Source organism: Saccopteryx leptura, chromosome 3, assembly GCF_036850995.1.
Source record: "Saccopteryx leptura isolate mSacLep1 chromosome 3, mSacLep1_pri_phased_curated, whole genome shotgun sequence".
Classification (NCBI taxonomy): Eukaryota; Metazoa; Chordata; class Mammalia; order Chiroptera; family Emballonuridae; genus Saccopteryx; species Saccopteryx leptura.
The window spans coordinates 110,523,474-110,546,813 of record NC_089505.1 but is presented as its reverse complement, the minus strand read 5'-3'; the positions used below and the strand labels follow the sequence as shown (position 1 = coordinate 110,546,813).

The 23,340-nt window shown below is 45.4% G+C and overlaps 1 protein-coding gene and 1 pseudogene across 1 annotated transcript in view; both read left to right on the top strand.

The window, feature by feature from the left end:
- Positions 1 to 16,351, top strand: part of PSMB2 (proteasome 20S subunit beta 2) — a 42,368-nt gene extending 26,017 nt beyond the window's left edge. Inside the window, exons 4-6 of the mRNA XM_066375880.1 lie at positions 11,026 to 11,188; positions 12,617 to 12,666; positions 16,117 to 16,351. Of these exons, the coding sequence (XP_066231977.1) occupies positions 11,026 to 11,188; positions 12,617 to 12,666; positions 16,117 to 16,224 (321 nt within the window). The 3' untranslated portion in view covers positions 16,225 to 16,351. The remainder of the gene's footprint in view (positions 1 to 11,025; positions 11,189 to 12,616; positions 12,667 to 16,116) is intronic.
- A 3,438-nt stretch (positions 16,352 to 19,789) lies between these two features.
- On the top strand, positions 19,790 to 22,164 carry LOC136398287 (serpin B6-like; annotated as a pseudogene).
- The last annotated feature ends 1,176 nt before the right edge of the window (positions 22,165 to 23,340 follow it).

Genomic DNA, 23,340 nt, shown 5'->3' with positions numbered 1-23,340 from the left:
ATCCCTTCACTTTTTTACCTATTCCCCCTAACGCCCCTCCTTCTGGGAACCATCTGATGTACCCTTTTTTAATCCTGTTGTGTAAATAAGGAAATCTCAAAATGACTTAAGGCTCTCCACTTTAAAAATAAGTTTTTATCTTGTATTTTTTTTAAGGGAGGAAAATATACCACATTTGTCTAGGTTTTTTTTTTCCTCACTTGTAAAAAGAGGCAAAATTTTGGTGGTACCTTATTTTAGAAGCTAAAATTCATTTTGAATTTCCAGGATGGTTCATTTAAATTATTTTTTTCTTAGTGTATCAATTAGATACAACTTTAAGCACATTGTTACTTGCACTGCAGACTGTTGCATTGGACAGAGTGTGTCTCACCTAAAAGTTTGGATTCACTTCCTGGTCATTTGGATGTTTATGTTAGTTCACAATTGTATGCAGTATTTGGTGCTGGGCTTTGCTGGGGAAGATGCCTAGACATATAAGATACACATATAAGATGGAGTTACCTAGATTTGCTATCTGAATAATTAGAATAGTAGAAACAGGCAAAGACTAAATTATATCAAGCCCAGAATAAGGATTACTGTGTAAAAAAGGATTCTGACAGTTCAGTCATGATTGATGTGTTCCCATTTCCTCAGAATAATTGGCAAATTCTCTCATAATGCTGATCATGGGGAAGAAGGGCTCCAGTGAAAAAAGTAGAAAGTGAGGTTTAGCACTCAGGAGGGACATATCTGTGTGGTCAGAAGCAACATGAAGGGACTAAGTAAATGGTAATTTACTCTCCAAATCTGGATGTAGGATGTTTTTGGTGGGTTTTTTTTTTTCAGGCTTCCAGAAAAATCTCTGTGTCTCTGTCTCCATACCTGTGTCACTCTCAAGCTAGGTTAGAGTGGGTTGACTATAATGCAGATATGATCTAAGTATTATTGCTTGTGTTTTTGCTTGTAAACACCTTAGGGCCTTAAAAAGAGTCTGGGAAGGCGAAAAGAGGTAACTATTATTTACTGCATTTTACCATGTGTCAGGCAGTGTATTAGGCACTTTTTGTAAATACTTCTCCATATCCCTTTAGGAAGATATATATGAGGAATTTATCTTGTATTTCAGATAACTGTAGCCTAAATTTTTCCTTACTTAGCAACCCATGTCTAAAGGGAGGTAGAAAGAGAAGGACCCACCGGCTAGCAAAAAGCAACAACATATGTGCATTCAGAGAGAGTCTGGCAGTTGATTTAAACTTGAATCAGTTCTCAAAAGTACCACCTATAACTTTCTGGCATTTGTTTACTAAGGATTAGCCACATATATATTAAAATATACGTAATGCATTCCGGCATGATTCACTGGGGAACAAAATTTTTGTTGCATCCACAAAAACACTTGTTCTACCTAATTCGAGTGTGCTGATCTCAAATCTGACATTAGTTTTTCTCTGTAAGCTACAGGTTTTTTTGCAATTCAAGATTTTAGGTTTTCATCTTATTGTAAAATTTTCAATATTTAGTTTAACATAATGATGTAGAATGTCTTCTTGGGCATCATCTTTGTGAAAATATAATAATTCATATAATGTATTGTAGTAAATACACTAATACACTAAAAGATATAATTGCATCAGAATGTCTACAATTTCAAAATAGAACATATTAAAACACTTATTTTAATCATAAAATTTGCGCAAAACTTACTTAAATTCTACTCAGGCAAAAATTTGCGTTTGTAGCTCTTGAGTTTGTGTACCTGTTGAGGACAATCTCTTTTGATGCTCCAGCAGTAGTCTGCTCATCACTAATAGCTCCAAGATTTTCGGGAAACTTATCAAGGTGACTGTTCAGGAAGTGAATTTTTTTTTTTTTTTGTATTTTTCTGAAGTTGGAAACGGGGAGGCAGTCAGACAGACTCCCGCATGCGCCCGACCAGGATCCACCCGGCATGCCCACCAGGGGGCGATGCTCTGCCCATCTGGGGTGTTGCTCTGTTGCGACCAGAGCCATTCTAGTGCCTGAGGCAGAGGCCATGTAGCCATCCTCAGCGCCCGGGCCAACTTTGCTCCAGTGGAGCCTCAGCTGCAGGAGGGGAAGAGAGAGACAGAGAGGAAGGAGAGGGGGAGGGGTGGAGAAGCAGATGGGCGCTTCTCCTGTGTGCCCTGGCTGAGAATCGAACCTGGGACTCCTGCACGCCAGGCCGTCGCTCTACCAAGGAAGTGAATCTTTTTATTTTTATTTATTTTTACTTTTTTTAAAAAATTATTTTTATTTATTTATTCATTTTAGAGGGGAGAGAGAAAGAGAGAGAAGGGGGGGAGGAGCAGGAAGCTTCAACTCCCATATGTGCCTTGACTGGGCAAGCCTAGGGTTTTGAACCGGCGACCTCAGTGTTCCAAGTTGACGCTTTTATCCACTGCGCCACCACAGGTCAGGCTATTTTTACTTTTTAACAGAGACAGAGAGTGAGTCAGAGAGAGGGATAGGCAGGGACAGACAGACAGGACTGGAGAGATGAGAAGCATCAATCATTAGTTTTTCGTTGCGCATTGTGACACATAGTTGTTCATTGATTGCTTTCTCATATGTGCCTTGACCGTGGGCCTTCAGCAGACCGAGTAACCCCTTGCTCGAGCCAGCAACCTTGGGTCCAAGTTGGTGAGCTTTTTGCTCAAACCAGATGAGCCCATGCTCAAGCTGGCACCTCAGGGTCTCGAACCTGGGTCCTCGGCATCCCAGTTCGACACTATCCACTGCGCCACCGCCTGGTCAGGCAAGGAAGTGAATCTTAATGCTCATGTTACATCCAATGTTGCGGAAAGCCAACAGCATCCTTTGAACCAGAAGTTCATAGTGTTCTGCTTTTTTGTTGCCAAGGAAGTTCTTTGTAACTGACGCAAAAGACTGCCATGCTGCTTTCTCCTCCTTATTCATCTTCCTGGCAAATTCTTTGTCATGTATGAGGGTTCGAATTTGAGGTCCATCAAATATACCTGCTTTTATCTTCTCAAAAGACAAGGCAGGAAAAGCAGAAATAATGTGTTGAAAGCATTCACTTTCTCTATTCAAAGCCTGAACAAACTGCTTCATTAAGCCAAGTTTGATGTGAAGTGGGGGAAAAATGATCCTGTCTCGATTGACTACAGGTTCATTCACAATATTTTGCATCCCTACTTCCAGAGCTTCACATTTTGGCCATTCCTTCTGTGTCCAGTGTTTCTCCTGAACTCGGCTGTCCCACAAACACAGAAAACAAGGATACTTCGTGAAACCTCTCTGTTGTCCTAGCAGGAAATTTACCATTTTAAGATCCACACAAATGATCCAGTTATGCTCCTCATACTTCAGAAAGTTGAGGACAATTTTTATGTCATTCTTACTAAGTCATTCAATTCGGGTTGGCTAAACTGCTGAGGGGTTAATGACTGCTTGGCATCAGAAGAAGACCCTTCAGATTCTACAGCCATTTCCTCATGTATCTTATCAAAATACACTTGACCACCATGTTCACTTTCTTCCTTAGAAGAAATAAAACCATTGAGAACTGGAACCGGGAGTGTCTCAGAGTGTGGGATAGGTCATATTGCTGAAAGAATATTAGGATATGCGATCGTATGCTGTTTTTTCTTGCCGGTGCTCTTTGTATGGATCAGACAGAAATAACAGTCACTGCTGTGGTCCTTAGGTTCACGCCAAACCATGGGAATACCAAAAGGCATTCCTTTGCGTTTTCCTTTTGTCCAGTCACGAAGCATTTCCTCACAATTATGACACACAATATAAGGAGCCCAATTCTTGTCTTGATTGCCAAGGGGAATTTGAAAATAGGCAATATATGCACGTGTCACAAATGATAAAATATTGCACCTTTGACGTTGAAGTGTGTAACAGCCACATATTATAACAGAAGGTATCAGGACTATTCTTACATTTACGCCTACTCAAAGAAGCCATGATTCAATCTTAAAACAAAATAAGAGGGTGTTTCTGGCCTGACCTGTGGTGGCGCAGTGGATAAAGCATTGACCTAGAAATGCTGAGGTTGCCGGTTTGAAACCCTGGGCTTGCCTGGTCAAGGCACATATGGGAGTTGATGCTTCCAGCTCCTCCCCCCCTTCTCTCTCTCTGTCTCTCCTCTCTCTCTCTGTCTCTCCCTCTCCTCTCTAAAATGAATAAATAAAAAAAAAAAAAATAAAAGATAAAAAATAAGAGGGTGTTCTTATCAGATAATAATTTTTTACATTTAAAAACAACTACAATTATGTAAAAGTGATGTTTGTAAAACATTAATTGCCTCATGGTTATGTTCAATCCAAGAGTCATTGCCCTTTAACTTCAATTTTAAAACCAATGCATACCATTAACTATAACAAAAAGAAGTTAAAATTGCGTAAAAACTAGAGCATACACCAAAAAACAAATTTCAGATTTGAAATCAGCGATGCAGAAATATATAGAAACAGTTATAAAACCTCATGCAACAGAAAATGTAAAAGAAATTGTTCCCCAGTGTTAATACTCATCAGTAAATACTTTCTGAGCATATACTATATGCTCATATCATTGAACAATCCAGACATAGTCCTGCCTTCATGGAGCTTATAATTAGTACAAATACTTGTATATGTAGGTTGTGTCTTAACACATACTAAGAATTTACCTAAACACACCATAAGCAGTCACAAGTGTGTATGCTGTAAGACTAGCACAAAATTGGGATTTGTCTCATTCCAAGAAAACACTAATGAATCAATAATATGAAGAAATGTATAGTGAAGAAACCTATTAACTGTGGCTTAGTCACTTTGAATGCCATGATTCTTAGAGGAGTAAGAGAGTACCAGTACATAAGACTTTATTTGAAACTTTAACAAACTAGTGTGAGCCAGAGTTCTTTGATGAAGCATTGTCAGAAGAATTTCAGAAACTGCAAGTTGTTACACAGATGTATTGATTTAATTAGTCTAGATAACACCATTTATTTATGCTTGAGTATCTCACACATGCAAAAGTTGGTAATTCGAAGTCACACAATAATTTGTGAGTTATCTTCTATACCACGTGTTGTAGCTTCTGCATACCAGCTTTGACAAGTGTGTGTGTCAGATGCTTAAGCATAAATAAATGATATTATATAGCGCAATTAAGCAATACCGTTTGCTTTTAGAATTTTGTTGACACAGTTTTCATGTAAAATCTTTTGGTGGTAACTTTTTAAATTAATTGTTTTAAACACAGTATAATCTTATAGTATGGGCAAGATCCTCATTGAAGACAAAACATATCTGGGTTTTGCTGGTTAGGTCTCTTTGGTTATCTGGGTGGATCCTTAATATACAGTGTGTCCGTAAAGTCATGGTACACTTTTGACCAGTCACAGGAAAGCAACAAAAGACAATAGAAATGTGAAATCTGCACCAAATAAAAGGAAAACTCTCCCAGTTTCAATACCTATTCAGTGCAGTTCGGTGTGGGCTCACGCACAGATTTTTTAGGGCTCCTTAGGTAGCTATCCCGTATAGCCTCTACAGACTCGTCACTGACTGATGGCCTACCAGAACGGGGTTTCTCCACCAAACTGCCGGTTTCCTTCAACTGTTTATCCCGCCAAGTAATGTTATTCCTATGTGGTGGCGCTTCATTATAAACGCGCCGATATTCACGTTGCACTTTGGTCACGGATTCGAATTTAGCGAGCCACAGAACACACTGAACTTTTCTCTGTACCGTCCACATCGCGACTGGCATGGCCATGGGCTGCTCCGCTGTATACATGGTTTATGTCATCATCTGCGCATGCGCACATACTGCCACATCATCCTACAGAAACTGGGAGAGTTTTCCTTTTATTTGGTGCAGATTTCACATTTTTATCGTCTTCTTTTACTTTCCTGTGACTGGTCAAAAGTGCACCATGACTTTACGGACACACTGTATTATTGCAACTAGTTTTGGTTAACCATACAGTGGTCTTTTAACCAGTGAGTGAAGTAGGATAGAATTATGCTCTTAGCAAAAAAAAAACAAAAAAAAACACAACTTACTTTGTGACAGATAAGGGACTGTATTATTAAATCTCTTGGAGAGGGAAACCTGTTAGAATCCTCATTCTCTCTCACTGTCTTGCCTCTTTTGCTATTCTAACTTTAACTATAAGGACACCAAGGTATTTTATGTTTGCCTTATTTTACAGTACCGTTTTCATACTTCAAAAAATACTATTATACTGGCCCTGGCCAGCTGGCTTAGCAGTAGAGCATTGGCCCAGCCTGTGGAAGACCTGGGTTCAATTCCTGGCCAGGGCACACAGGAGAATTACCCATCTGCTTCTCCATTCTTCCCCCTCTCCTTTATCTCTTTCTTCCTTTCCAGCAGCCAAGGCTCCATTGAAGCAAAGTTGGCCTCCCCACTTCTCACTTCAGAAAAATACAAAATAATAAAAATAAATATTATACTGTATATTTTTTATCTGTAGCTAATTTAAACAGTTTTGTTGTTGAAAATCGTAAACAGTGGTCAGCAAACTCATTAGTCAACAGAGCCAAATATCAACAGTACAATTGAAATTTCTTTTGAGAGCCAAATTTTTTAAACTTAAACTATATAGGTAGGTACATTGTTATTAACTTAATTAGGGTACTCCTAAGCTGGCCTTTGCTAGAAACGTGGTATTTTGTGGAAGAGCCACACTCAAGGAGCCAAAGAGCCGCTTGTGGCTTGTGAGCCGCAGTTTGCCAACCACTGTGGTAAGCCATCAGGAGACTAGAGTATAGCTAATAGGCTGTAGTTTGGGATACCTCACCTCTATTATTTTTTCTCACCATACTCCCTAGAAGATAGAAAGGGGAAGGATTAATTAACCCAGTTTTACACATAATGAACCAGAAGCTCACAGGGGTTAAGTGTCTTACCTAAGGTCAGACTTCTAAGACCGTAGTCACAAAATGCAGCAGAGAAATCCAGAGCCTGGCAGAGTGTAGCGTACTGCCCACTGGGAAATGTGATAGGCAGGTAATTATTTTCTCAGAAGACTTGACTACTGCTGGTCAATTCTTACTCCTTAGAGACTATCAACTATCTTATCCCAGGGCAGAACTTGTTTGCAGGTTAGATCTACTCTGTAATCTCAAGGAGATATTACTTAGCACAGCTGGTTTGGAATTTCAAGTGAGTATATAATATATTTTCATGTGTTGTTCTAACATGAGTTTCTTCTGGGCTGCCAAGTGCCCATGTTAACCAGTGTTCAAAGAATGTAAGATGTCACTCTTATGACCATTAGCTGTTCTTTATGGTGTATAATAGGGGAACATAAAGGCATCCAATTTCATTTAATGTGCACTTAATTGAATATATAAGTTTAGGGATGAGCACATAACCTTGGGCAAGGCCTGCTTACTACCTGCTCACTGAGGCAAATGCAAGCGGAAAAACACATTTTGCAGAGGAAAAGGAAGCCACGTAAGATAGGAGTCTTGCTGCTGATGCCGGGAGGCATAGACAGACTGAATTTAGTATGGAAAATAGCCCAGCTGGTATAGAAAAAAAATTCATTTGGACATGCAGAACAAGGCAGACTTAGTTAAGTTCTCTGTAGGAACTTATATTCTTAGAATTGCAGGTAAAACAAAAAAGTGACACCTATATCCTGACCAGGTTGTGGCGCAGTGGTTAGAGTCGGACTGGGGTACAGAGGACCCAGGTTCAAAGCCCCGAGGTCTCTGGCTTGAGTGCGGGCTCATCAGCTTGAGTGTGGGATCATAGACATGACCCCATGGTCACTGGCTTAAGCCCAAGATCACTGGCTTGAGCAAGGGGTCACTTGCTCTGCTGTAGTCCCCCAGTCAAGGCACATATGAGAAAGCAATCAATGAACAACTAAGGAGCAGCAACAAAGAATTGATGCTTCTCATCTCTTTCCCTTCCTGTCTGTCTCTATCTGTCCCTCTCGTTGTCTCTGTCACAAAGAAGGGGGGCATCTATAAATCCAAGTTATAATTACTTTTTTATTTGTCTCACTGATACAAATTACTTCTTGGAGCCTGACCTGTGGTGGTGCAGTGGATCAAGCATTGACTTGGAACACTGATTGATGTCATTGCTTTGAAACCCCTAGCTTGCCTGGTCAAGGCACATACAAGAAGCAACTATAATGAGTTGATGCTTCCCACTCCTTCCCCTCCCCTCTCTTCCCTCACTCCCCTCTCTCCCCTTTCTTCCTTCTCTCCCATCTTTTCTCTCTCTCCCCTTTTGCTGCTCGCTAAAATCAATAAATAAAGTCTTTTTTTTTTTAAATTTACTTCTTGGAGGTGCAGGTTCAATCAGTGGTCAAGACACATAAAGAATCAACGGGTGAATGCATGTATAAATGGAACAACAAATTGATGTTTCTCTCTCTGTCTCTCTTCCCCTCTCCTTTTCTCCTTATTCCCTTCCTCTTTCCCTTTCTCCTCCCCCTTTCTCCCTCCCTGTCTATTCCCTCCCTCCTTTCATCTCCCTCCTCCTCCCTCTCTCTCTCTAAAAGTCAGTACATAAAAAAATACAAAAAAAAGAATAATAAATTTTAAAAATTACTTTCTTGGTTATCTTTTTTTATTATCAATTAAGTGAGAGGCGAGGAGGCAGACAGACAGGCTCCCACATGCACCTGGACCGGGATCCGCCTAGCAAGTCCCCTATGGGGTGATGCTCTGCCCATCTGGGGCCGCTGCTCAGTTGCTTGGCAATCAAGCTATTTTAGCACATGAGGTGAGGTCATGGAGCCATCCTCAGCACCCCAGGGCCACCTAGCTCGAACTGTTCAAGCCATGGCTGCAGGAGAGAAAGAGAGAGAAGAGTGAGGGGTGGAGAAGCAAATGGTCACTTTTCATGTGTGTTCTGACCAGGGATCAAACCTGGAAAGTTTGTATGCTGGGCAGATGCTCTGTCCACTGAGCCAACTAAACAGGGCCACTTCTTCATTATCTTAGGCAGACCTTGTTATATTAGAAAATTGTTAGCATTTCACCTGAATTCATAGTTCTGTGGATTTTTTTTCCTTCAGTATTTATGGACTTTCATTATTGTCTGCATTAAAAGTTTAGTGATTTCGCCCTGGCTGGTTAGCTCAGTGGTAGAGCGTCGGCCTGGCATGTAGGAGTCCCGGATTCGATTCCCGGCCAGGACACACAGGAGAAGCGCCCATCTGCTTCTCCACCCCTCCCCTTCTCCTTCCTCTCTGTCTCTCTCTTCCCCTCCCACAGCCAAGGCTCCATTGGAGCAAAGTTGGCCCGGGCGCTGAGGATGGCTCTATGGCCTCTACCTCAGGCGCTAGAATGGCTCTGGTCGCAACAGAGCAACGCCCTAGATGGGCAGAGCATCGCCCCCTGGTGGGCATGCTGGGTGGATCCCGGTTGGGCGCATGCGGGAGTCTGACTGCCTCCCCGTTTCCAACTTCAGAAAAATACAAAAAAAAAAAAGTTTAGTGATTTGACTTAAATATTTGAGACCTACTATCCTTCCCCAGCCCAAGAATTGTTTCTTTATAGTGGGTCATAGCCTGACCAAGCGATGGCACAGTGGATGGAGCGTTGGACTGGGATGTGGAGGACCCAGGTTCGAGACCGAGGTCACCTACTTGAGTGCGGGCTCATCTGGTTTGAGCAAAAAGCTCACCAGCTTGGACCCAAGGTTGCTGGATCGAGCAAGGGGTTACTTGGTCTGCTGTGGCCCCCAGTCAAGGCACATAAGAGAAAGCAATCAATGAACAACTAAGGTGTTGCAACAAAAAACTAATGATTGATGCTTCTCATCTCTCTCCGTTCCTGTCTGTTCCTATCTATCCCTCTCTCTGACTCTGAAAAAAAAAATTGTGGGGCATATAGTTAACCATTTAAGATTTTGGTTCAGGTGTTCAACCTGGGCCTGTTTATTGAGGATGATGTATTGATAGTTGGAGCTGCTGCTTTCTTTACTCTGTGGCTTGACACTTTCAAAGTTGGGTTTGTTGGTTTCAGCAATTGGAAGAGACACCAGAGTGCCCATGCTTTGCCTTTGAAATGCTTTTACAACAGGTTCTGGTCTGTAGGGGTTTTTTTTTGTTTTGTTTGTTTGTTTGTTTGTTTGTTTTTACAGAGATAGAGTCAGAGAGAGGGATAGACAGGGACAGACAGGAACGGAGAGAGATGAGAAGCATCAATCATCAGTTTTTCGTTGCGAGACCTTAGTTGTTCATTGATTGCCCTGTCACATGTGCCCTGACCATGGGCCTTCAGCAGACAGAGTAACCCCTTGCTCGAGCCAATGACCTTGGGTCCAAGGTGGTGAGCTTTTTGCTCAAACCAGATGAGCCTGCGCTCAAGCTGACAACCTCGGGGTCTCAGACCTGGGTCCTCGGCATCCCAATCCGAGGCTCTATCCACTGTGCCACTGCCTGGTTAGGCTGGTCTGTAGGTTTTAAGAAGAAAGCACCTTTTTCATGTACCTTAAAGTGCTCCAAGTGTTCTATTTAAAGAAAACAAGCTGACCTCCCTTAAACTCTTTTTTTTTTTTTTTTTTTTACAGGGACAGGGAATCAGAGAGAGGGATAGATAGGGACAGACAGACAGGAATGGAGATAGATGAGAAGCATCAATTATTAGTTCTTTGTTGCGACACCTTAGTTGTTCATTGATTGCTTTCTCATATGTGCCTTGACCACGGGCCTTCAGCAGACCAAGTAACCCCTTGGTCAAGCCAGCGACCTTGGGTCCAAGCTGGTGAGCTTTTTGCTCAAGCCAGATGAGCCTGCACTGAAGCTGGCGACCTCGAGGTCTCAAACCTGGGTCCTCCACATCCCAGTCCGACGCTCTATCCACTGCGCCACCACCTGGTTAGGCTCTCTTAAACTCTTAAGCACACTCTAGGTCCTTTAGGTTCTATAAATTTTTAAAATTCTGTTGATTTATTTAGCAGCTGCTGTTTTTTATTCATGAAGATTTGGAATGTTCCCATTTGCAATGGGGAGCAACGTTGGTGTTACTGCTTTGAGGGTCACTTTACCATGGCTTTCTTTTGCAGACCCCATATCATGTCAACCTCCTCCTGGCTGGCTACGATGAGCACGAGGGTCCAGCACTCTACTACATGGACTACTTAGCAGCCTTGGCCAAGGCCCCTTTCGCAGCCCATGGCTATGGTGCCTTCCTAACTCTCAGCATCCTGGACCGATACTACACACCAAGTAAGTTCCAGCAGTTTCGGTAGGGAAAAGGAGCAGAGCTCCATCCTCGCTGCTTCTTGGTTTTATGCGCTATCCCTTGGAGTTAGGTGGCCAGGGCTTGAATAGAAGCACATTCAGGTACCCTTTGGAAGCTGCTTTCTCCTGTGGGTCAGTAGAGTTATTGAAAAGCTGATAAAGACATATTGAGATATTGCATGTTCCCAGAGCTGGGTTTTTGTTTTGTTTTAAAGGGGGGTTGGGGTAGTGAGTAAAGCTATAATTCTTCAGGTACAAAAGTTTGATTTTTTTCACTCATTTTGCCCTTCCTAGATGCTTATCAGCATCTCAGCTATAGAGAATGAGCAAGTAACCCAAGTGGTTTGTGTTTGTTTTGAGCTTGTGAGGATGAACAGTTCCCCAGCATGACAACTAAGGATATTTTTTTGCTTAAATGTTGAAATTTTTGAAGGCACATGTCTGGACCCTTCCCTTGGTTCTTATCACCTAATGGTTGCCCCCTTCTACAAGATGAAGCTGGCTCTCTAGCTTGCCAAATCAGCTTGGCAAGGCTTCTGGCACAGGGATGGTTTTGTGTTAAGTTTTGTCTTCTGACTCCAATCCCAGCTTTGACTTCAGGCACTATGAGCAGTAGGCATTTGGGAGTCTAAGCTAAGACAGGCTATAGATGCAACACAGATAACCACCTCTCTCCTTACATTTCATTCTTCGCTATCAGTATAGTAAGAATCTGGCTTATTCATTCCTTCTGTGGTGCTGCTTTCTCACTCAACCTTGGCCTTGCCAGAGCTCCAGGCCACATCCTGAAAAGAATTAGCCTGACCTCCTAGTCACTGTTCTCGATTTGCCCTCTGTCAGTAATACAGCTGATTTGCCCACCTAAATAGCGACCAACCACCGTTGAAGCCTAACTGCATAATATGTCATCCCAGTTTGACATGCCCATGGACAGTTCCTTTGGCTCTTATTTTATGAGTCTCAGCTCCATCCTCTGAATTCTCTTTCTATTGTTAAACTGAGACCCAGCTGGGAAAGTGAGGCTAAAACTTTGGCCCTGTACTCCCTTTCCCTGGTTCGCAGCTGGCTAGGGCAGATGGAACTGGTTTAAGCCCTGGTCTAAAGGGGGGTTTGGGGGTGAGCTGGGGGTGGGCTATAAAAAGGAGGCAGCCCCGGCCATGGGAGGCAGGATTCTGTCATGCTTACCCTTCTCTGTAGCTAATCAATTTGCAATGGCTTATGGCTGCCAGAACATTGGGTCTGGGGCACCCTCAACTGCATATGGAATAAGTTTGTTGCAAGCTAGAAGGTTGGGCATTTTTTGCCTTCCATTTGTATGACACGCTGACCTGAAGAAGTTTGAAACTTAAAAGTTGCGGCAGAGAGTTGGATTTAATGGCACCATTTGAGTGCTCGGCCTGTGTTCTCTTTCAGCAATCTCACGTGAGAAGGCAGTGGAGCTCCTTAGGAAGTGTCTAGAGGAGGTGAGTAGCTCCCATGGGATTCTTAGAAGACTGAAAAGAATGCTTTGTCCCTCTCTTTGCCAATATTGTTCCCGTCCCTTAGTTACATTATTTTCTGACTCTTGCCAGAAGGTATAATAAGTACCCACTAGCCAGATGTGAAGTTGCTGCTAGGGATAAAGTTTGGTGGGTAAATGAGTCATTTCCTCATTGATATCAGTTTTACAATTTAATTTTCTTTTTGGTTCATTCAGACCAGTGGTTCAGTCAGGATGTGTTAAGAACTTATTTTTAAAAAATCAAACAGATTTGCGCTCCTACCCCCTGCCCCCTTCTGATTCTCTTGTCCTGCTGCAGAGCCTGAGAATATTGAGCAGTCCCAGGTGACTTTGCTGCAGGTGGTAACTGCTGCCCTAGACTTTATACCTGCTTTATTCTTGTGCCACCTGGAGTTGCCATACTAGCTGCTCTCTTTCACGGGGCATGAGTCCTAGAGAGAAAGCCTCCCCTGGGAATTCCGGAGGCCACAGAACTCAACCAGGAAGCTTTGGGAGAAGGAGAGAGTAACCTTTAGTTTATGAAGCCAGGAACATGGACCCCACCCGGTCTAGCACTACTCCTAAGAGTCGGAGGCTTTGGGACATGAATAGAGGATGAGGAGGAAAAGAAAGCAGCTCTCTTATTCTTTTACATTCTTTTACTGTTCATGTGGCCTGAGGATTAACTGGAACTTGTAGTCTAGTGAAAGAGTGGGAGGATGAGAAGGGTTGGGGGTGGGGCTGCACTTAGGATGTAAGGTCAGACTGCCTGCTTCTTATTCAAGCCTGTCATTTCCATTCCATAGTGCCCCCTTCTTCCTCTTGTTTGTAAATCCTCTTTTAAAAGTGGAAGCTGAGCATAAACTCATGTGCTTTTCTTAACAACTCAGCTGAGAGGCCGTATTAGTCAGGCAGCCCAAGTGTTGTGATGGGCTGTCAGGAGGAAGACACTGGAATACTAAGTGCTTTGACACTTTATTCCTTATAGATCCTAAAGGTGATCGTATTAGACACCCACATTTCTACCTGATTCGTGGTGGTGCAGTGGATACAGCATCGACATGGGACACAGAGGTCCCAGGTTTGAAACCTCGAAGTTGCAGGCTTTAGTGTGGGCTCATCCGGCTTGAGCATGGGCTCACTAACTTAAGCATAGGGTTGCCAGCTTGAGTGGGGATCATTAACATGATTCCAAGGTCATTGGCTTGAAACCCAAGTTCGTTGGCTTGAGCACTGGGTCACTGGCTCAGCTTGAGCCCCTCAGTCAAGGCATGAATGAGAAGCAATAAACAGCTAGTAGTGACGCAACTACAAGTCACTCTCTCATCTCCCTTCATGTCTGTCTCTCTTTAAAAAAAGAAAAGGGTCCCTGACCAGTTGGCTCAGTGGTAGAGCGTCAGCCCAGTGTGTGGAAGTCCAGAGTTCAATTCCTAGTCAGGGCACACAGGAGAAGCACCCATCTGCTCTCCACCCCCACCCCACCCCCTTCCTCTCTGTCTCTCTCTTCCCCTCCCACAGCCAAGGCTCCATTGGAGCAAAGTTGGCCCAGACACTGAGGATGGCTCCATGGCCTCTGCCTCAGGTGCTAGAATGGCTCTGGCCACAACAGAACAACGTCCCCTGGTGGACATGCCTGGTAGATCCTGGTCGGGCACACGTGGGAGTCTGCCTCCCCACTTCTAACTTTGGAAAAATACAAAAATAAAAAAGAAAGAAAACCCACATTTCCTTATTGTCACCTTTTCTTGATTTTGAATCTTGTTTCTTTTTTTTTTTTTTCCTTTTCATTTTTCCGAAGCTGGAAACGGGGAGGCAGTCAGACAGACTCCCGCATGCGCCCGACCGGGATCCACCCGGCATGCCCACAGGGGGCAATGCTTTGCCCTTCTGGGGCATCACTCTGTTGCGTCCAGAGTCATTCTAGCGCCTGAGGCAGAGGCCACAGAGCCATCCCCAGCGCCTGGGCCATCTTTGCTCCAATGGAGCCTTGGCTGCGGGAGGGGAAGAGAGAGACAGAGAGGAAGGAGAGGGGGAAGGGTGGAGAAGCAAATGGGCGCCTCTCCTGTGTGCCCTGGCCGGGAATCGAACCCGGGACTCCTGCACGCCGGGCCGACGCTCTACCGCTGAGCCAACCGGCCAGGGCGAATCTTGTTTCTTTATAACAGGAATCTTCAGCCAGAGAGAACTCTGAAAGTGAATTGGTTGTTGCTGCCTAGTTCTCAGTAAAGGAGATGGGAAACATTGAGAGAGGGAGCTTAAGCCCAGGGAGGTGGACATTTCTAGGATATGCTCCTAAGGAAGCAGGTAGAGAGCTTTGTGCCTTCTCTCTGGAGACTCTAAGTGAAGTATTCGAGAAGGGTGGCCACGGGAGCAAAAAGTACCCCATCTGCCCCTCAGTAATCTCCAGCCAGATTGGTGAGGTTGTGTGCTTCCATGTAGACCATGCAGCTCCTTTGGAACAGCCTCTTAATCAAGGAATCTTATAAGAGTGTAGAGATGTTACTTTAATAACTAGTCAGCTTGGATTGGAGGATACAGAAGCAGAGTTTGTTCCAAGAGCAGTTCTGCCAACATCCTTCCCATCACCCCTCCAGCTACACTCACAAACACACAGACACATCAGGTTCGGATAATATGGGCAGGTGACTAGAGCAAACTGTTAGGACCCAGGAGTACATTGCTTTGCTCCAAAGCTTATTCTTAGGGAAGGCACTCCTTTGTTGGCTTATCACCTTGAGACGTTTTAAAAGAGAAGTCTGCATTTACCAGGCTGATTGGGAGAAGACTGTGGGGTAGGGTATGGGATTGTGTCATTCTTTCATCAGCTGACTGACCAGAGACACCTCCCAGCTGCATCTCCCAGTTTTGTTTGTTTGTTTTTTGTATTTTTCCAAAGTTAGAAGCGAAGAGGCACCCGATTGGGATCTACCCGGCATGCCCACCAGGAGGCGATGCTCGGCCCCTCTGGGGCATTGCCCCGTTGCAGTCGGAGCCATTCTAGCACCTGAGGCAGAGGCCATGGAGCCATCCTCAGTGCCCGGGCCAATTTTGCTCCAATGGAGCCTTGGCTGCGGGAGGGGGAGAGACAGAGAGGAAGGAGAGGGGGAGGGGTGGAGAAGCAGATGGGCGCTTCTCCTGTGTGCCCTGGCCGGGAATCAAACCCGGGGCTTCCACACGCCAGGCCAACACTCCACTGCTGAGCCAACCAGCCAGGGCGCGTCTCCCAGTTCTTGCGCACTACCTTGCAGTCAGCTTTCAGCTGCAGCTTGGGCTTTCTTCAATGTCCTTGTACCAAGAGTGCCCAATGGAATACAAGCTCCACAAAATCAGGGATTCTTATCTGCTTGTATGCCTGGTGCCTCAGTCACAGCCTGGCCCACAGGTAAAGCTCAATAAGTATTTGTTGACTGATTTTCTCCGTGTCTCTCTGCAGCTCCAGAAACGCTTCATCCTGAACCTGCCAACCTTCAGTGTTCGAATCATTGACAAAAATGGCATCCACGACCTGGACAACATTTCCTTCCCTAAACAGGGCTCTTAACGTCGTGCCCTCTCTCCCACTTGCCCGGGAACTTTTTTGATGGGCTCCTTTATTTTTTTCTACTCTTTTGACGTTGTACTCTTGATAGGTGGTTAATTCAGAATAAAGCTGAATATGGATAAATTGAGCTCTCCAGTTTGAGTCTCAGTTTACCTGATTTCACCCTAGGGAGGAAATAGAGGAAGGATTATCTGCTTGGAGTTTTGGCCAGGACTGTCTTTCCTCCTGTCTCTTCCCTTTCATTCATGCTCTGACTGCCCTTTGGCAGCTGACAGCCCCACATTCTGCTCACTGCCCAGCTCCCTGCCCGCCCAGCTCCCTGCCCACCCAGCTCCCTCCCCTCTCAGCTCCCTCCCCTCCCAGCTCCCTCCCCTCTCAGCTCCCTCCCCTCCCAGCTCCCTCCTTCTCAGCTCCCTGCCTACCCAGCTCCCTCCCCTCTCAGCTCCCTGCCCACCCAGCTCCCTCCCCTCCCAGCTCCCTCCTTCTCAGCTCCCTGCCCACCCAGCTCCCTCCCCTCTCAGCTCCCTGCCTACCCAGCTCCCTCCCCTCTCAGCTCCCTCCCCTCTTAGCTCCCTGCCCACCCAGCTCCCTCCCCTCTCAGCTCCCTGCCCACCCAGCTCCCTCCCCTCCCAGCTCCCTCCTCAGCTCCCTGCCCACCCAGCTCCCTGCCCACCCAGCTCCCTGCCCACCCAGCTCCCTCCCCTCTCAGCTCCCTCCCCTCCCAGCTCCCTCCCCTCTCAGCTCCCTGCCCACCCAGCTCCCTCCCCTCCCAGCTCCCTCCCCTCTCAGCTCCCTCCCCTCTCAGCTCCCTGCCCACCCAGCTCCCTCCCCTCTCAGCTCCCTGCCCACCCAGCTCCCTCCCCTCCCAGCTCCCTCCTCAGCTCCCTGCCCACCCAGCTCCCTGCCCACCCAGCTCCCTGCCCACCCAGCTCCCTCCCCTCTCAGCTCCCTGCCCACCCAGCTCCCTCCCCTCCCAGCTCCCTCCTTCTCAGCTCCCTCCCCTCTCAGCTCCCTGCCCACCCAGCTCCCTCCCCACCCAGCTCCCTCCCCTCTCAGCTCCCTCCCCTCCCAGCTCCCTCCTTCTCAGCTCCCTGCCTACCCGGCTCCCTCCCCTCTCAGCTCCCTGCCCACCCAGCTCCCTCCCCTCTCAGCTCCCTCCCCTCCCAGCTCCCTCCTTCTCAGTTCCCTGCCCACCCAGCTCCCTGCCCACCCAGCTGGTTCATATAGCATGCTTGCTAGTGTCTCATTCCATCCAAAGCAGCGATATTTTCCCCCAAAACTAAAACTATTTTTAATCAGTTAATGTGAATAGGTATTACACGCACTTAGTAAAAAAATGGACATTGTACAAAGACACAGTAAAAAATGTTTCTCTTGTCCCTATAATTTGGTTACCTACTTCCCTCCCACAGGAAACTTCAGCTACTGATACCTGTTCAGAGATATGCTGTTCTTGTATAAAATGTGTGCACGTACACACACAGCCCCTTATGAAAGTATGAAAGTAAGACTGCACTCACTCCCAGATTCCAACTAAGTAGGTTTGGGCCATAGGATTATTTCTTAAAGCTTCCCGAGTAATTCTTACCCTCAGTCTTGATGGAGAACCACCGGATTGCAGCTTCTTTGAAGCAGTGATCCTCAAACTTTAGCATGCATCCCAGCTGTCTGGAGGGCTTATTGAAACACAGTTTGCTGGGTTGGTGTTGTTACCCTGTGGTTTCTGCGTGTTTGGGGTGTCGGCTGAGATTTTGCATTTTTAAAATTTCCAATTATGAGATAAATCCTACTTTATTCAGTTTTGTGCTACTCTTTTTTTTTTTTTTTTTTTTTTTTTTTACAGAGACAGAGAGAGGGATAGACAGGGACGGAGAGAGATGAGAAGCATCAGTCATTAGTTTTTTGTTGCGACACCTTAGTTGTTCATTGATTGCTGTCTCATATGTGCCTTGACCGCGGGCCTTCAGCAGACCGAGTAACCCCTTGCTGGAGCCAGCGACCTTGGGTCCAAGCTGGTGGGCTTTTCCTCAAACCAGATGAGCCTGCACTCAAGCTGGCGACCTCGGGGTCTCGAACCTGGGTCCTCTGCATCCCAGTCTGATGCTCTATCCACTGCGCCACCGCCTGGTCAGGCAGTTTTGTGCTACTCTTAATACCACATACAGATAGGTTTTTGGTTTATCTGAAGTGAAATATCATCTGTAAGATAGTATCAACAGATCAGAACATGTTTATTGATGGTGTTAACTGCAGAGTTAAATGCCATACACTTTAATACACCAATGACAAATACCATAAGAAGTTAATTACTGGATTAATGAAGGAGAAGAGATGATTCGTATTATCATAGCTGGTTCAGCCTCCATTACCACTGTGAATAAGCGTAGGTTGGGGCTTTTGGCTAGATTCCTGAGTCTCTTTCTAAGGCATCTATTTTTAAAGCTCCACAAGTGATTCTGACACTTGGCCCAGTTGTGTACCACTAGTTAAGCACAGGCAGTCCTACTTCATAATTTCCTCATTTGTAAAACAGTCTAAATAGTATCTTTTCCATGGAGGTGGTTATGAGGATGCCACCAGGCAGTACAAAGCATGTAGAACAGGCCTGGCCTGTGGTAAGTGCTTAGTAAGTATGTAATCATTGGGAAACTTGCTGTGCTGCGTCCAAGGCCTCACCAGGAAAGAAATGGTTCTCTGTGTTTGATGTAAGCCTACCAGCCCAGTCTCTTTTTCCAACCCAGATCTCTTTTTCTGAGCTCCAGTTCAACTTATTTCTGAGCTCCAATATCACTTATTCCACCCTCCAGCCATAGGAACATCATACTCAACATGTCTAAAGCTGAATGTTACCATCTGACCTTCTCAAAACCGCCTCTACCACAGTCTGTCTTAGAGAGTCAGAGCCACCTGGCTCACAAGTGCCCAATCCAGAAACCTATGCATACTTTACTTTTTTTTTAAGTGAGAGGAGGGGAGATAGACTCCCACATGTGCCTCAACTGGGATCCACCCAGCAACCCCCATCTGGGGCTGATGCTCGGATCAACCCAGCTATCCTCAGTGCTCAGGGCCAACACTTGAACCAGTCGAGCCACTGGCTATGAGAGAAGAGAGAGAAAGGGGGAGATGGAGGGGAAGAGAAGCAGATGGTCGCTTCTCATGTGTGTCCTAACTAGGGATTGAACCTGGGATGTCCATATGCTGGGCAGATGCTCTATCCACTGAGCCAACTGGCCAGAGCCTAGACACTGTTTATTTTTAATAAACTCGTTTTGTGTGTTCACCACCCCAAGTCAAGCCTCCTTCCATCACCGTTTAATCACCCTATACACCCTTCTACCTCCCCAACCCCCTTTCCCTCTGGTGATCACCAGACTGTTGCCTGAGTCTAAGTGGTGGTGTTTGTTTGGGGGGGGGGGGTATTGTTTGCTTAATCCCTTCACTTTTTTTACCCAGCCTTGCAACTCCCACACCACTGACAATTGTTAGTATGTTCTTTATCACTCAAATTCAATAAAAAAGAAAATTTTTTTTCCTAATAAATAAATAAATTTGCCTTGGCCAGATGTCCCAGTGGATGAAGTATCATCCTGGCACACCAAGGTGGTAGGTTTGATACCTGTTCAAGGCTCGTTCATGAAGCAATGAATACACAAATAGTACAACTAAATGGGAGAGTGAGTTAATGCCTTTGTCTCTCTTCTCCCCTCCTCTCTCAATCAATGAAAAATATTTTTAAAACATACTTTAAAAAATAATAAACTTGGCCCTGGCCGGTTGGCTCAGTGGTAGAGCGTCGGCCTGGCGTGCAGAAGTCCTGGGTTCAATAACCGGCCAGGGCACACAGGAGAAGTGCCCATCTGCTTCTCCACCCCTCCCCCCTCCTTCCTCTCTGTCTCTTCCCCTCCCGCAGCCGAGGCTCCATTGAAGCAAAGATGGCCCGGCCTCTGCCCCAGGCGCTAGAGTGACTCTGGTGGGGGCAGAGCGATGCCCCTGGAGGGGCAGATCATCGCCCTCTGGTGGGCAGAGCGTTGCCCCCTGGTGGGCGTGCCGGGTGGATCCCGGTCGGGCGCATGCGGGAGTCTGTCTGTCTCTCCCCGTTTCTAGCTTCGGAAAAATACAAAAAAATAAAATAGAATAATAATAATAATAAACTTGTTTTGGAATAAATTTGGTTTTACAGGAAAGTTGCAAAGATTATACAGTTTCCTTATAATACCCTAATTCAGTTTCCCCTTATGTTAACATCTTACGTAGCCACCTCACATTTGCCAAAACTAAGAAACCAACATTGATTGGTACATTAGTGTTAACTAAACTCCAGCTTTCATTCAAATTTGACTAGTTTTCCCACTAATGTCCTTTCTGTTCTAGGATATAATCCAGGATATCACATTACATTTAGCTAGGCATCTTTTTTTTTTTTTTTTTTTTTTTTTATTTTTCTGAAGCTGGAAACGGGGAGGCAGTCAGACAGACTCCCACATGCGCCCAACCGGGATCCACCCGGCACGCCCACCAGGGGGCGATGCTCCACCCATCGGGGCGTCGCTCTGTCGCGACCAGAGCCACTCTAGCGCCTGAGGCAGAGGCCAAGGAGCCATCCCCAGCGCCTGGGCCATCTTTTGCTCCAATAGAGCCTTGGCTGCGGGAGGGGAAGAGAGAGACAGAGAGGAAAGAGAGGGGGAGGGGGAAGCAGATGGGCACTTCTCCTGTGTGCCCTGGCTGGGAATCGAACCCAGGACTTCCGCACGCCAAGCTGATGCTCTACCACTGAGCCAACCGGCCAGGGCCCTGAAATTTCTTTTGAGAGCCAAATTTTTTAAACTTAAACTATATAGGTAGGTACGTTCCTTACTGAGGTAGCGCCCACACGTGGTATTTTGTGGAAGGAAGAGCCACACTCAAGGGGCCAAAGAGCCACATGTGGCTCATAAGCCAGTTTGCTGACCAGGGAAACTGTGGAAGCAAATGGCACTTTTGCCAAAACCTTTTGAAAAAGCTGGGTGAAGACAACTTGAAAAAATGTGTTTCTCGCCTATGAGCATCTGCTCTGTCTGACATGGTCTTTACGGGGAAAATGGAAACACCTGAGCCCAGATGGTCCTGGCACTTTATGTAGTTACGTAAAAGTGGTGGTGGAGGTGAAGATGTCCACCAGGGTTTTCCAATCGCTTCTCACTGAAGTTAACACGACTGGCACGCAGTACTTGCTTAGAACTGTCAGCAAGCTCTTTGGAGAAAAGTTTTATGATTACAACTCATCTTTGAAAGATTCCTGCCGCAAATTCTAAACGAGATGGAAGCACTCAACTTCTTCAAAGCTACAGAGGAGGCTAGAAAACATGTAAACACCTGGGTGGCTAACAAGACAGAAGGTAAAATTACAAAGTTGCTGTCTCCAAGTTCAGTTAATCACGTTACTTGTTTGATCCCCATGAGAACCATCTATCTACTTCAGTGGAAACTGGGATAATCAGTTTAACAAGCTGCAGACCAAGGAAAGACCATTTAAAGTCAGCAAGATCCCTGGCTGGTAGCTCAGTTGATACAAGTTTCATCCCAACACCAAGGGTTGTGGGTTTGATCCCTGGTCAGGGCATATACAAGAACAACCAGCGAATGCATAATTAAGGGAACAACAAATTAATGTTACTATCTTGCCCTTTCTCTCTAAAATCAATAAATTAAAGTTTTAAGAAATCTTTAAAAATAATAAAGTCAGCAAGAATGAGGGAAAACCTGTGCAAATGATATTTTTAAAACCTACCTTTAGTGTGACCTACATAGGAGAAATAGTCACCAAAATTGTGGTGCTGCCTTATGTTGGCAAAGAACTGAATATGATCATCACGCTTCCCAATGAAAATGTCAATCTGGAAACGTTGGAAAAAAGAACTTGCTTATGAGAAATTCATAGAATGGACAAGGCCAGTGTAGTGCCAGTGGCTGAGGCCGGGCAGGTTCACAGTGGATTCAGGCTGATGGTAGAAAAACTGCGGAGCCAGAAAGGGTTGGGCCATTCTGTTTAATAAAGTCTCACATGGCGAACAAGCAGGGGAAACCTCCTCTCAGGCACACAGCAAAATGGCCCCTCACAAAGGTGGGCACATAACCCGCACATCTGCAATCCCCCTGAGCACGAGCACCCATAGCCTTTTATAGGGCAGACACACGTGGCGCTGCCACGTGCTCACACACTAATTAGGCAAAGGGCTTGCAGCCGGTAAACCAGTGAGCAACCCTAACACAGCTGCCCCAAAAATCGTTACCTACTTTTCCTCAGAACTAAACCCAGCTAGTCAGAGGCTGAAACACTATTTTGCTATGGCAGAGTTAAAAAAAAATCTTACTGGAAAGAAACATTTTGAGACCTCATTAAAAGCTTTTTATTGCACTTCTGGTCTCCACACTATACTGTTGCCTCTGTACCACCTTCACCTTATACTGGAGGAGCAGAGCCTTGGGGCCTGAAAGACTGGGAAGACCCACTCCTCCTTGCTGGGCTAAGGACTGTGACACTTCAGGAGGCCATGGAGTTCAATGGAATTGAACAGACGGATGGATCAGACACATCTGCATGAGTCCCACTTATTCTGTGACTTTGGGCAAGTCGCTCCGAGCTAGAAATCTTCTCATCTCTAAACTAGGTCTCAGTGCCTGACCTGTGGTGGCACAGTGGATAAAGCATCCACCTGGAATGCTGAGGTCGCCAGTTCAAAACCCTGGGCTTGCCTGGTCAAGGCACATAAGAGAGTTGATGATTCCTGCTCCTTACCCCTTCTCTCTCTCTCTCTCTCTCTCTCTCTCTCTCTCTCCCCCCTCACTAAATAAGTAAATAAGTAAGTAAGTAAGTAAATAAATAAATAAAAATAGAGCTTGGTGAGGACTACATGGTTAATTTAGGGAAAGTTGTCCAGCTCTGAAAAGTTACTGGTTTCCTCCTTGTTCACTGTAGAGATATTTACAACCTTTTATTTTAGTGACAGAGACAGAGACACAGAGAAGGAGAGATAGGGACAGACAGACAGGAAGGGAGACAGATGAGATGCATCAATTCTTCATTGCGGCTCCTTAGTTGTTCACTGATTTCCTTCTCATATGTGCCTTGACTGG